Source organism: Mustela erminea, chromosome 15 (genome assembly GCF_009829155.1).
Source record: "Mustela erminea isolate mMusErm1 chromosome 15, mMusErm1.Pri, whole genome shotgun sequence".
NCBI lineage: Eukaryota > Metazoa > Chordata > Mammalia > Carnivora > Mustelidae > Mustela > Mustela erminea.
Genome location: NC_045628.1, coordinates 3,720,270 through 3,735,454, shown reverse-complemented (window position 1 = coordinate 3,735,454; position 15,185 = coordinate 3,720,270). Strand labels below are relative to the sequence as shown.

Below are 15,185 nucleotides of genomic sequence, written 5' to 3'. Positions count from 1 at the left end.
TTTTGGTGGTAATCTGGAACACATACCCAGCATTCTGTTTTTGTGATTGTGCAAGTTCTACCTTGTGTAACACTTACGGCATCGAGTGCCATTCTATTATGTAGAACTGCTTCATGTATTTACTTTGGTATTTAATAGAGAAATGTTACTTGTATTAGTTTAGTAGTTGATAGAGAAATGGTACTTCGAGTGTCTGTTAGGGCTTTGACCGTGTGCCTGTTAAGAGCTGCCACATGCTAAACAGCATCATTCAGTCTCAAAGAGGGAAAAAAGGTGGATGCTGGGTGGTCACCCCAGTGTAACACAAAACGTGTCCACCATCGTTTTAAATTTGGAAGGTTGGCCGTGTTGGCAGTGGTTTAATAATGCGTCCATCTTTTTATATACACATGCTGTACATCTCCAGGTCTTACAAGTTTCTTCTATGACATGCTTTAGTTGGTTGGATCATACAGATGGCCTTAGTTAAGTGTTCTCCTATTTTAGACATCTTATACAAATTTTCATTACTTTTTCTATGCTCTTGACACTGTTATTACATGATTTCATGATCCTGGCAATACATGTTTCATGACATAAATTATTTCATGTATGCCATTGTTTTCACTTCTGGTTTGTATCTGTCGTGCAAACCCATATCTAGAAAGCCAGATCGTTTACAGGACTTGTTGGAAGACTTGTCAGATTAGCTGTGGCCTTCCCTGCACATTTTTCTTCCCGGATACAATCCCTTTGGACTCTTCTAGATGGCTTTCTGGTTTTTATATCTATTTCATGTTAAATAACTATGTTTATGTCCCTACACGTTGACTTTTCATCTTTGGTCTGGAAGATGAGGATTGAGGCTGTGGTCCCACGAGCCCACATCTGCCCCCTGCTATGCACCCATGAAACTCTGGTCCCTTGTAGAAACACGTCCGGGCTTCTTTAGTGTGTCTGTAAGTGCTATCCACACCCGTTCACTTGGAATTCTCCGATTATCCTTTCTTTCTGACATATTTTGTTTTCTTGGTATGGTTTGTTACTTAGCATGGCAGCAGGGCCGCCAGTAAATATTTACATGCTCCCAAAGTAGTAATTACTGACCTCGGATGTTTACAGACTGAGCTGTAAAAATCTCCTCCAATGTAATTTCAACTGTTATAAAATTTAAATGGTGGTCCTACAGGTTTTAAAACTTTTATTACCAGAAAACTTCATAATCATTAATCTCAAAGTACATTTTAATTATAAATGTATAGTTAATGCATAGTTCTTAATGAATGAAAGGATTCCCTTGTGGTATTACTTCCTACATTATCTGCTAACAGTGCAGAAGCAGGAGGAAAGTTGCATGCTTTTATTTTTCCCTCTGTGCTCCAACCGTGCAAACCCACGGGAAAGTCTCAGCTTGAGACCAGGGATGAATGGATCTTCTGCCTCTGTTCCCTGAGTTTCCATGATTGTGGGCAGATGGGAACTCAGGAATCCTCTGGGTGTTCTGACTCAAGTACAAGAGAGACGGCCTGTGGCAGGAAGATGGTTTCTTCCCTCTCAGCGCCATTCACTGGCGCTCATCAGGAGTAATTAATTCACTCTTACAGGTATCTGCTGGTGCATACCCTACCTGACACCCTCCCTTCCTGATGGCCATAGGGCTTTCAACTGGAATGTCTCAGTAGAGCCTTGGGGAAAGAGGTGGCAATTCAGTGTCTCCAGGTTTTAAGGTTTAACGGTTTCTTCACCTGTTCCTTTTGGTGGCATGAATATTTCAGAATGAGAAAGGTTGCTTTCTGGATGTAACTGGTAAAATAGCATTTCTGCCAATCACCCAATTCAATGGCAATAAGTGAAAAGTGATGCAGAGTACAGAGAATAGGTAGTTCTCAGAACATGAGCCTCTGTCTTTCCTGATGGCATTTGGTGGCCCTGTGGGTCAGAACCTATTATTCTTTTTGTTCAGTGATTTTAGGTTTCATTTTTGGGGGAGTCTTAGGCGTTTTGCTTGTCTTTGTATAAAAGGAGTTTGCTGTCTTTGTTCTGATTTATTTGAAGCTTTTGTGGTTCTTTGGAGTTTGTCCTTGAAGACGACAGGGTTGCTAGAAAGTTTTGTTTTCATTCTCAAATAATTGGTTGTAAGCAGCAGTGGAGGGTCTGCACAGTTTCCCTGGGTCACTGGCTGGAAGACACACATTCAAAAGCCAAGTAGTAAATTACCAGGAAATAAATGGATTGAATAGATTTTTGGGAGATCTCTTCCAGAAGTACCTGTACATTTCTATTTGATCTTTCATAAAAGTGTTTTGTTGCACGTGGGTTCTCTTTAAGGAACAGACTTACAAAGAGTTCCCTCATACGTCTCAGAGCACAGTGCATTTTTGTCAGTAGCAGAGTAGAGGGCATTCAGATATTTTTTTTCTGGTTTGCATTAGATGCTGCACTTGAAACTTTTAACATCGCTGGACCTGTATATTCTGGGCGTGACATTTTACAAGTATCTCTCGCCTTTGACTGAAATCATTTTGCTTCCTCATTGCTGGCTTTGTCAAATACGTTGTCCAGTAAGAGTGAGCGGAAGAAGGGAAGCAACAAAACCAAATGCACCACCTCAGCCTTCAAGGAGCTTGGGCTGAACTTCTCTCTCTCTTGCTGTTTCCTTCTGCCCATGCCTTTTGGAACTTGAATTCAGGACCCAGCTAACACCTGTGTGCAGGGAAGGATGGGTGATTTAATACAGCATAGCTCACGCTCATCTTTACAAAGACCACATTTAATAAGGTATTCTTTCCTTGCTGATTGCTTTTATTAGGAGAGCTGTAGTTCACTGAGTGCCTACTGTACATCGGCACTGTGCTGGGCTTAGACTGAGGAGAACTGGCGTCTCCATTAACTAGTAATAGTTGGTTGTAGTTTGCAAACTAAGGGGCTGAATTAGGTGTGTTGCTCTTGGTCATGACACCGGTAAACAGCAACCCGACACTTGGCACGGTGTCTCTGATGCCAAGCCTCGTTACGTTGTGCCAGGAGAACTTCCCTCCCCCTTTCCTGCTTTCTGCAAGCTCTAAGTCAAACACCCTTGACAGTCATGTCCGTGTTTTGCAGCTCCCTGAGTTCTGATGTCCCACTTTCTATCTCTGAACAGCCTGGTCTAACTCACCTCCTCAATGAATGTAAGATACCGGAAACACACAATTAAACTTTCATGGATGTCTAACTCAGAAGCCCCATGCAGATTTCTTCTTCTCATCAAAATATGCTTCTTTCTCTTGAATGTGCATTTCTTGTAGGATAGCAACTTTTATTGTTTACTTAATATGAGATGCCATGAAGAGTTCAGAAGTGAATATTGTCGTGCCTCCCAAACACTCTATTTTTGCTCAAGTGAATTAAAAAATCTGGAGATAATCTTTAACAGGTTGGGGTCCAGAGGACGTGGACACCTGAAGCCTTGTCCCTCTGATCCCACAGTGCAGTTCCCATATATCCTTAAACTAAAAGCTTGCAGCATGCTATCAGCATGTGTTCCGAACCAAAATAATTGCCCGTGCATTATACATTCATTTGGGACAACCTCGTTTTTTCCTGCTAGCACATAATGCAAAATTTTCTACAGAAAGAAGGGAAACCATCTGCAATTCAAAAGCACGAAACATCCGCTCCCAGAATTTTCTATTTTCCCTATCATGTTAGACGCCAACATTTTTATATTTAAGTGGAATATTTTGTGGCAGGATATTTGAGGACTGTGTAAATATTCTATTCCTCATCAAAGTTTCCTTCAAACTTCCGCCTTTCCGGCACCCAGGAACATAGTGTTAACCTCCCTTGGTGATTTTCATCTGAATCGATTATGACTGGAGCGAATGCCAGGTTCTAACCTTGTCATGCGTCCTGCATGCGTGCGTTGGGATTCTGTTGTAAGGAGGAGGCTTTTCTTCTCCCCTCTGTTTGGGTATTCATGTGTTTGTTGACATCAGCGTGCACTCATGGGTTCCTAGCTGTGGTTCCGCAGTGCAGAAACCTGGCTAACCTCAGCTCTGCCAGCGACCAAGGTTAACGTCTTCAGTGACGGGACCAAGGGACATCACACACCCGTCGGATGGGGTGCGATGGGACAAACGTGCTGCCCCCTCTGTGATCTGCCTGCTGAAAACCTTCTTGTAAGGCCATGTGAAGAAGGCCTTGAAAAGAAAAGGGCTGGGTGTCCGGGTGGCTCAGTGGGGTAAGCAACTGCCTTCAGCTCGGGCGGGTCATGATCCTAGAGTCCCAGGAGCGAGTTCCGTATCAGGCTCCCTGCTCTTCAGGGAGTCTGCTTCTCCCTCTGACTCTCCCCTTTCATGCTCCCTTGCTCTCATTCTCTCTCTCTCTCTCAAAAAGTTAAATAAAATGTTGTTCTAAATGAAAAGACAGGGCCTGTTCCAAATTGGAGAGGATGAAAAAGAAAGGACAAGTCCATGCACTGGGGGACCGTGGGTTACCTCCTGAGCTGGGGAGATGGCTTTCAGTAATACGCTTGGAAGAATTAAGGACATTTGCACGTGCATGCTGGTTTCTGTAATAGTGTTTAGGAATGCTGAATGTTGTGATGCAATAACTTTTATGCACAAGAATTACCATTATTCTTGTGAAATGCGTACTCAAATATTAGGAGTAAAGGGAGGTGGTACCTGTGATTCACTTTCAAGAGATTCAGGAGGGGCACCTGGGTGGCTCAGGCAGTTACGCTTCTGGCTCTTGTTTTTGGTTCTTGATCTCAAGGCGGTGGGATCGAGCCCCTCATCAGGCTCCGTGCGCAGTTCAGAGTCTACGTGGGATTCTCTCGCTCCCTCTGCCCCTCCTCCTGTTCTTGTGCCTGCATGTGCTCCCTCTCCCTCTCTCTCTCACGTAAATAAATCGATCTTTAAAAAGAGACACTCAGGAAAAACAGAGACTGAGTGCAAAAATAAGGGGAAAGTATAAATTGGTGAATTTGGGTAAAGGGCAGAGTATAAGTTTCCTAAGGTTGCTACAATAAAATACCACAAACTAAAGGCTTAAAGCAACAGAAATTTACGGTCTCATAGTTCTGGAGGCCAGGAGTCTGAGCAAGGTGTCAGCAAGGCCGTGCCCCCTCTGTAGCTTCTAGGAGAGGCTCCTACGTTACTGGTCCAGCTCTTGGGGCCACCTGGTGTTCCTCGGCCGTTGGCCGTGTGGTCCCCATCTCTGCCTCTGTCTTCACGTGGCCACCTTCCCTCTGGGCGTGTGTCCCCGGGGCTCCTCATCTTAACTCAGCTAGTTACGTCTGCACCCATCCCGTTTCCAAGTAAGTCACCTTCACGGCTACTAGGGATTACGGTTTCAGTGTTTCTGCAGGTGGGGGGGCAGGAGGGATGCCATTCAACCCCCAGCAGGTACACGGGGCCTCTTTTTACTGTTCTTGCAAATTTAACTAAACGTGAAACTGCATCAAAATAGAGTTACCAGAAAATGTTAGCCTATAACAAGTGCATTTGCTTATTAAGATGCCACCATGTGCCTCTCATTAAAATTCCAGTATTAATGTGTTAGAGAATTATTACTGAGTGAAAGACGTGGTGAGTATTTTCACTGACATTAAACTGTAACATAAAGCAACCGATACAGTGTTTATTTACAGGAAAGGTGCCCTTATGGGTTCATATGTCATCGGATGGGCAGTAAATAAGATTCCTATCTGGCAGGTGGGGGAGTGGTATGTTTGAGTTCCATTTCCAATACCAAGGACCATAATAAGTTAGGACAGGCTGGAGGTTGGGTGGCCTTCCTTAGAGAAAATGTGCCCAGGGCTTCCTGTAGGAACCGTCCAGTCCTCAGCTGAAGGAAGTATTTGAGGAGCGGGATTTTGCATAGAGAACATCGAATACTTTCATTTCCCTCATGAATACCCATCACGATGTGATTGATTGTCTTGAGGCCAAACTGAAGGGCATGCCTCACGGTCTGCACGGCACAAGAATAATGTTCTGGCTGAGCGGTTCTCACCAACGCAAGTTTTTCTTAACGTGAGCATTCTTTGAGGAACAGAGGACAGTGAGGACAGTCAGTATAAGAAATCGGACCACCCGGTGATCAGGCGTGGGAAAGTAGAACTAGGAAGAGGCTTTGCACACACGTGCGTGCGTGCACACACACAAACGCGTGCCCCCAGGCACACACACTAACACTAACGCATGTCTGCGTTCACACACATGCTTCCCAGGGCCCGGGGTGTTCCTGGGCCCTGGATATAAATGAGAAAGAATGTGTGCCTACCCTCTCTCCTCACTCTGGCTATCTTTTTACAGTTTTTAGCCAGTTCCTAAACCATCTGTTTTGATAAAGTACGGCATCCAGTTATTTTAAAATATTGCTTGAGCTTCGGAAAGCACGTCGTGATGGCTTAGACAGATGTTCTTGTATCACAGAGTAGGTACAACCTTGGACATCTTTGTCCTGTGTTTGAAAGTCTCGCCTAAAGCCCTGGCCTTGTCCTGCTTCTCTTGCCCTGGCATGAAACCGCGGGGTGCGCTGTGAAAGGCACACACCGGCACACGGGGAAATGGAAGTTCGTGTTTGCTGTCGGCGCCCACATTCTGTACTGAAAATAGTGAGCCCCGTATCCACGGAAACACTGTAATTAATATGTGGCCCAGTTCAGGAGCCCTTCTCCCTGGTTTTGATATTCGGTGCTGAGAAACCGTTTAGTGGACTCTTAGCACCCGTGGAATGAAATTTGAAATGTAATAAGAATTTTTTTTTTTAAGGAAGTATTTAAGAATATCATGTCTGGAAGGGAAAGATATTTTAGAACATATATACTTCTATAATTTTTCAAATTTCATATTAAGGAGGGACAATGCGAAAGGGGTATTTTTAGCAAATGACTTATTGGCTCTCACTTTGTAAAACGGAGAAAATTCATCTTACTGGGTGGCTCAAAGTATTTAAACAAACAAGTACTGGCACAATGTGTAATAAATGTTACTAATTCCCAACCCCATGGGCCTTTTCCTTTCTGTATGCTGGAAATCAGACCATCCTGACGGTCTTGAGGCAGATCTCTGACATTTTGAGGAGAAGTCTTGCTCTGCAAGCCCTCGGCCCCTCAGTTCCAGTGGGATCCATTAACAACTAAAAGTGCATATTAATGCTCGAGCCGGTCATGCTAAGAATGACAACCAGTCGCGAACCTTATCAATGGTGGTTTTTTCCATTTTTGTTTTCTTTACTAGGTATGCAATTCCAGATACACAGCTTCTCAGGGGACCCAGGGGACCAGTGTTCTTACTGCACATCGCTCAGCCTGCCTGCGGCCCTTTCCCAAGACCAGATGGTCGGGGGGGAGGGGGCCCAGCACCAGGACCCCCTGCACGTGGGGCACTGTCACCCTGCCCAGTGGTGGAAGAAAGAAGGGGGGAGAAGGCGGGAGAGACGGAAGAGGGAGACGGAGAGAGTGAGGGAGGGAGGGAGGAAGAAGCAGCAGGAGAGAGGAAGGCGGGCAGGAGAGACGGGAGGGTCACAGCAAAGGCAGGAAATGCACAAATGCAGGTAGTGATTTTGTAGTTTTATTCAAGAACCCATAAAATAAAGGTCAGGAAATTTAGTTCAAAATGATGAAAATTAGAGTTTTCTGCCTTAATTTTTAATAGTCTAAGTTCACTTTTGCTCCCCCCCCACCCAGGAAACCTTTTTTAGTGTCTACCATGGGCCAGGCACAGTAGTAGGCAGGGACAGTAACAGGGACTAAGCTATGGTCTTTGATCAGGGAAGTTTCCCACCCCAGGGAGGGCTCCCTTCAGTGCGGGGGGACACAGGTGACTGCGCAGCACAGACCGGTGAGTGACGAATGGGCTGGAGTTTGCGTGAACAGCCCAGCTGACATAGCGAGCGGCAGGTGTCTGTTTCAGACTTGCTTTGAAGGAGCCTCACTACTTCTGAGGAGAGTAGGAAGCCTTCTCTCCAAGTGCATCATCCTCCTCAACGCCAGGCTGTCGTCCTACTTCTTTTTGTTGTTACTGATGATACATGACTCTTCTGTTCAACAGGTATAGTCACTGTTGCCGTGTGTGCAGATGTTTGGCAGAGATAAGATTCTAGCCGGAACACCAATGTGCGGGGGAGAAAGGGAATGACGCGATTGACTTCTGCTTGTGAGGGTTGAAGTCGACAAGGACTTCAAGGTTCTCTCTCTCCTAATTGGTTCATTAACAAGTGACACTTGAGTAGTTATGCAAAATCTTCCTCTCCTGCGTGGACACTAACGGGGAAGACTCATTAGCAGAGTCTGCTTCACAGTATTGCCTCAAGTGACTACTTTTCAAACTCTGAATAACCTCAAAAAATTAAATGCACCAAGAAGATTGTTTGAAGTCTTAAGGACGTTAAACTTAACTTGCTTCCTTAGCCAAGTGAAAACCTGCATTATAGAACTTACAATGTTCAAATACAGGAGTAGCTTGATATGATTACAGAAAGTAGAATTTGGTTGACTCTGGGTGGGGAGGTAAATGCATAGTTCTCTGCAGGCAAGGCAGCGAGATAGACATGGTTTTGCCACTTGAATCGACTTTGTCTTCACAGGATACTTAGAGCAGTCCTTTGCAAACATTGTGTGGACTCGGTAAGGTATAGAAAAGCTGTTTTTTTTAATACAGAAGGCGAAAAATCCCCCATTTCGGTGTATAAGATTATGAATGTACATACCTTTTCATGTCACGTTAGGAATTCGGAGAGTATGTGAACTTCAGTAACATCACAGCACAGAATTGTATTTGGTCAAGGGAACAGGGGAAGACTTTCATTTCCCTGACCTGAGTTCCGTGACTTGTGAGGTGAACGGGGAGCCTTGGTCCGTGGGGACGTGGTCACTCCATGCCCTTGAAGAAAAGATGCAAAACAGGCCTGGTAAATTTTATGGCGCTCATTGAAGATTTACATGAGCACATTTTTTTCAAAGGGCAAGTACATCTGTCATTGTATTTCAGCTGGGATGGGTGGTGGGGGTGGGGGGGGACAGGCATCTTCTGAGGTGCCTGACGAAGCCTGCTTTGGAGCTGAACGAACTGTCATGGCCATATTTAATACACTCTATCCATTGATATCTACAGATGGTGCTTTTTTCAGAAAATAGTTTCTGGAAGGAGGAAAAAAAAAGAAAGAAAGAAAGAAAAAGATCAACAGCCAGAAGCCATTAGTCCAAGCCTTTATTAAAACATGGTAGGGGAGAAAAGCTCTCAGATGACTTTCCACAGAGAGCAAGGACCTCGAGGGGCTTATGCCATCATCTGGGGAAGATGGGTTGAAGTTCATAGGAAAGACCTCCACAGAGACTCTCTGCAGGCATAGGGGGTTTCTGCTGTGTAGAAACAAGGCAAATGACCGGGTGGGTTTGGCTTCGTGGTCATGGGCTGGAAATCGGGGTTTAGCGTGAGGGGGCGGGGGAAGTAGTCGGGACTTAGGCCTTTGCAAAGGTCAGTTGAACGGTTTTAGCCTTATTGGAGTTTCTCACAAAGTAACTGCTGTACTTTTCTTGCAATGTAATCACGGTTTCCTGCGATTCTCCAGGGTCGTATCTGCCACAGACTTCCCGCGCCTGTGTCCCGCCTAACCTAGAAGGGAGAGTTTTGATCGGCTTCCTCTGCTCACAGCGTACGTCACGTTCTGTTTGTTCTTCTTCACTCACAGGCTGGAGCCGACGTCCTTCTCCAGGATGTCAATGGAAATATCCCGTTGGATTACGCCGTAGAGGGGACAGAATCCAGCTTCATCCTGCTGACCTATCTGGATGAACATGGTAGGCGGGTGTTTGAGAAGCCGAAGAAAGATCGAAGGGCCGCGTGGTAGAATTGCCAGCGCGTGTTTAATCTTTAGGCGTGCTTATGTGACTGCAGATGGACAAGCTTTCCCCAGACTGCGTGACTTGAAGTCTTTCTTTCCATGGAGCCTTTCGCTGTTCCCACCCTGGTCATTGTTGGTTTAGTCAGTGCCGTTTTGCAAGGCTGCAGAAATCTGGAGGCCAGCAGTGAAGGGACATTTTAACAAGGGTCTGAAGCCTGTATTGAGGGGGACTGGATTTGTAGTTATAATCTGTTCTCCACTGGGAGGGGGCGGAAGTGAACCCGCACAGCTGAACGTTGAGTTCCTGAGAGGCTGGTCGGTCATCTGAGGTGTGTTGTCGCCGGAGCCCGTGGTCCTTGCAAGAAGGACACGCCCGTGAGCAAGGGCTTAAGTGGAGGGCAGCCCGCATAGCCTCCCGGCGCCACTGTCGGTGGCTTGAGAGTACCGTAGTGGAAGCAGGTTCCTCGGTGGCGGTGCTAGCCTGAAGAGATGAGCCCAAGCTCCCAGCCATGTCCCCTGACAAAGAATGTTTAATTGCACAGCCGAAACGTATAATTTCATGAGTAAGTTCAACATGGGCAAAGTGGGAGGTATCTGAAATCCTGAACCCAATATGGCATCAAGCTGGAGAAGGCTGCCACTTTCTGTTTTCTTTTCCCCCCTTTCTGTTTAGGTATAAATAACAACAAAGAAACTCCAGTCCTTTCAAGGATGATCTTTTGTCAGCACAAAAGTTTAAAAATGTTGAGAGCCACGCAGCGCTTCTGACTCTGTCCTTGCTTCTAAGAAAAGCCCTCACATCTGCCTCTTTGTTCCCTGCCCTCTCTGCCTCCTCCAGATCGCTTGTATCAAAAGGTTTATTCCGAGAATGGCTTAGAATAATAATAATAATTAGTACGTAGCAGCCAGCGAGTTCTTAAAAAAAATTATCTCATTAATTCTGAAAGCGGGATGAGTACCATTATCTTCATTAGGGACAACGTGAGCCAGGCTGTCCTACTGAAGGTCACAGAGTCTCTGGGTTGGGGTGACAGAGGCAGCGTCGGGGAGGAGTGCCACTCCCTGAGCTTGTCCTCACTCCTCGTACCTGCTCCTTACCGGAGGGTCACAGTCAGGTCTGTCATCCTCTTGTCAGTGGTGACTCGTTGGGGACAGCTTCCGTCACTGCTAAGGGGAGGGAAGCTTGAGGTCCTGCACATCCCACGGCTGCGAAGTTTATTTTTGGACCTTTGCACACCCTGGGCTGGCAGTGCCCGATTCTGACTTTGCGTGCAGAGCTCGGCCGTGCATTACTTGGTGTCTTTCCACCTTTCAGCTCTTTTTCTGAGGCTCTGACAGCTGCCGCAGCCCACATTTCTCTTTGAAAACTAAAATCAAGCATCTTCCTTTGCAAAAGAACTCACCTGACTGATAAGCCTTTCCAGCTCCTCCAAGGATTTTGCTTGATAAACAGTTGTAGTATTTGCTGGGCTCCTGGGTGGCTCAGAGGGTTAAAGCCTCTGCCTTCAGCTCATGATCCCAGCGTCCTGGGATCAAGTCCTGCATCGGGCTCCCAGCTCCACAGGGAGTCTGCTTCTCCCTCTGACCTTCTCTCCTCTCGGGCTCTCTCTCTCTCTCTCAAATAAATAAATAAAATCTTAAAAAAAAAAAACTAAAAAAAGAAATTTTAGTATTTGCAAAAGCAGTATTATCTTTCCTCTATAAAGAAAAATAAGTGTATTCCTTTGGGAGGTTGATTTTATTTTTTATTTTTCGTTTCTTTAGAGAGAGAAAGAGAGCACGAGCAGGGGGTTGGGGAACAGAGACAGAGGATGAGAGAGAGAGAAGAGAGAGAGAGAGAGAGAGAACCCTTAAGCAGACTTCCCACTGAGCGCAGAGCCTGACACGGGGCTCGATCCCACAGCCCTGAGACCACGACACCCGCTGAAACCAAGAACCAGATGCCCGACCAGCGGAGCCACCCAGGTGCCCCATGAGGTTGATTTTAAATGTGATTAAGGGAGCAGGAAGAGGGGGAGGCATTGACTCCGAATGTTTAGGAGAAAATCCGCCTCGACGCGGCTGTCACAATGGGTTTGTAACATGCATGTTTGCTGGAACCAATTCCACTTAGTCTCGCCTCCGTTTTAAATTCCGTGTTCATCCGTGCTCGCCGTGGCGCCGGCCCGAGTCTCCCGTCCATCTGCCCTCCCTCGGGTCACTCATTCTGCTCGGATCCTGCTGGGGTCCCTCCCACGTGTCTCTGTCGGCTGCCACGCTGGCCGGGAATACTGTCTCACTCGATTTATGCCCGGGCCCCTTGTCGGGGTGCTTTTAGCGTTAACTGCGACGACAGCGTGGGCCGATAGCCTCGGACACGTCGAGTACCCACCGGGAGATGGTCCTTACTGCTCGGATCTCCGTGCTTCCGCACTGCATTCTGAATAGCGGGGTGGCTGCACCTCCTTGAATTTTTGGTGCATGTCCCCTGGTTTCCAGGCTGAAACCTGAAACCCAGGAAAACCAGACTGAAACCCCCGGTTTGGGTGTGTGTCCCCCGGTTTTGATCCCATCGGGATGCGTGTGGCTGAAGGCAGGTGAGGTCGGGAGCGACCTTATTACATGGAAGACCACTCACTGGTCACAAGTTCTGATTGTACAGTGGCCGCTGACCCCACTGTCCCCTCCGGGGCACAGCCGCTAACCGCGGCTCAGGGCCTGAGCTCCCCGGGCTGGAGAAAGAGAGGCGGCGCGCTGCTTGAAGGCATGATGCATACCGGCTCTGTGGTGCGAGGCCAACCCCACTGGGTTTCGCAGAAGGCAAAGAATTATAAAATGCTCCCGCAAGGGAAGAAAGCCCTGCGGGGTTCGGGGGGCCACAGGGTGGCCCTCGACAGATGCCATACCCAGGGAAGACGGTCTGCTTTCCACCCTGCTCGCCCCGTTTCTTCAGCCAGCTCCCTCTCTCCTTCCTGGGAAATCCATCCTTTCAGAGAAGGTCACTCCCGTTGCTTCCCTGAGCTCCTGGTCTCCTCTCCGGAGCCCCCGCAGTGCAGCTTCTGCCGCTGCTGGAAGTGTCCCTGCAGAGACGGCCGCTGCCTCCTTGACAGGTCTCCGTTCTGTTCTGTGCTCCCGTGCCAGTGGGTGGCCTGCGCGCCACTGCTCCCTGCGGTGGCGGTGACCGTTCGTACTGTTCACCGTCCTGAGCTTTCCCTTCGTCTCTTTTGGATGTGCCGCTTGCACACGCAGACGCCAACATGTGGATGGCTGCCAGAGCTATTGTCTCTGGGTCTCTTCTGGCATCCCGCCGCCTGCTATGTGGGGCTTATGTCACCCCGATCCGCATGTTGTGCCCACTGCCTGCCTGCTCCCAGGAATACCCACCCGACCCCAGCTCAGAGATCTCTGCAGACCTTCTACTTGGCACTGCACAAGGTTTAGGAACACAAGAGTATCAGACAACTTGAAATAACACATGCCCAATGTGGGGGTTACCACTCTCCTTGTGTGCCCTGTCCATATTCTGTTTTGCCCATTAGCCAGGAATCCAACCATCTGAACATCACTTTTCTTTTCTAAATCTCTCACATGCAATTGTCACCAAATAGATTCTGCTTCCCTGATGTCCCTCTGATATGTCCACGTCCCTTACCAGTTACACTGTTTCTACCTTAGTTGAAACCCTGGGCTTTCTCGTTTTGGAACAGCCTCAGAAACTCCTTACCCCCGTGAGGGTTCTTCAGAGGACTCCCAGCTTGACCAGCGCACAGTGACCTTGTGTAATTTCTTCTGCCTGATAGAGTTCATTCAGAATGCTGTCCCCACATCGCCGTCCTGGGAATCAACCCTCGCTGGGGTGGCGGTGCACTCCGGGGGGCCCAGGACCACCTCACGTGGGGCCTCTAGTCAGGATCGAGGAAAGGGGATCAGGTGCAGGGTTCAAACACCTTTTGGCCTTGAACGTGTTTCTTTCTCTTTGCCAGAACCAGCTTCCCTTAGTTGCCTGCCCAGAGCGTCCTTCAACTCTTGGATTTAATGAGCTTAAGAAGGGAACAGTGGAGATAAAGCTGAGAGTTAGGAATTCTAAAAACTGGGAGAAGCCAGGCCTCCATCGCCGGGCACTGGTTCAGTAGTTACGTGGGCTCCCATGGTACCCCAGGGAAGAAGGGATAGCAGAGAAAAGGAAAAGTGGAAATTGTTACAAAACCATGTTATTGTAGGGGGACAGTTAGGGAGGTGAGTGTGCATGGGGTTTGGACTGACTTGAGGTGTCCGTGTGATTTCAGTTCTGTGCAAACACCTTCTGAAGGTATCAGAGGTGATCAGGGTGACAGTAATTAGTATCACGTGGAATCACTTGTGAATTTCAGACAAATGATGTTTTTCTTATTTCCTGAAAGAGAAGATTTTACACAATTCCTGTCAAAATGAAAAACCTAATCAGGGCTTCTATTAATGTTTTTCAGAAAACAGGGTGGAAGTGAAACTTGATTTCTTTGGAAAAGAGACAGGCTTGGCTCATTGCCCATTACAGAATAGACTTATTGTGCCCGTAATAAGTCTTGGTTGTTTTTCTCATGGAGCAGCTTGAGAACTTTGCTTGACCAAGAAACGCGGGAATTTCTGTTCTGTTTTTTACTGAAAATAGACTTCTGCATGTTTCATAATGAAAATACGAAATGACATTTTACTTGGTATCATATCTGAAGCAAAATTAAGTTTTAAATAATAAGACACAAGGTCATAATATTCCCCTCTGATTCCTTCACAGCCAGTGCTAGAATAGATGGCTTTCTCGTGACACATCGTAAGTCAGCTGAAGTGAGATCTCTACTCTGTTTCTAATTGTCTTTTATCTTTGAACCCTGTTCTTCTACCGTTCAGTTTTAACCCTGTGTTTCAATAATCCTCTGAAAGATACATACCACTCCCATAAACAGGGCCACGTTATAAAAGTTAGAATAATGTAACCATCAGATTCTCCTGCTGCTTCCAACTGTGCAAAATTGAACACTGACATTTGAGGGATAATATTTTCCAAAATTAACTCACATGTTCACTTCCATCATCCTAAAAATAAGAAGAGAGTAATCGTTTTTGTTGGTTCTTAACAAACCTCAAAGCAGCTCTTAGGGGAAATCTGTTCATGCTTCCAGCATGGCAGGGAGATTCCAAAGCTGGTCATTGGTGGTCCTTCCTGTCTCTGCTTTGGACGCAGGATTTGAAACAACCCACATTACTCAAAGAGTGCATTTTGCTTTATTTTGTTTATTTTGTTTGGTCCTCGCCTGACTCTTTATGACGAAGAAAAACACCACAAAATGAATGGCCCATAATCCCTGCATCGGAAAGCTGAGTAGGAATGACCCCTTCCGCCTATTGAGTGCTGCCCA

General features: G+C 46.8%; 1 protein-coding gene across 5 annotated transcripts in view; it reads left to right on the top strand.

Moving 5' to 3' along the window:
• The window catches only part of MYO16 (myosin XVI), a 584,648-nt gene that overhangs the window by 220,603 nt on the left and 348,860 nt on the right, over window positions 1-15,185 (top strand). For all 5 annotated transcript variants that reach the window (XM_032314881.1, XM_032314880.1, XM_032314879.1 and 2 more), the window contains exon 5: window positions 9,661-9,769. In XM_032314881.1, coding sequence (XP_032170772.1) covers window positions 9,661-9,769 — 109 coding nt within the window. The remainder of the gene's footprint in view (window positions 1-9,660; window positions 9,770-15,185) is intronic.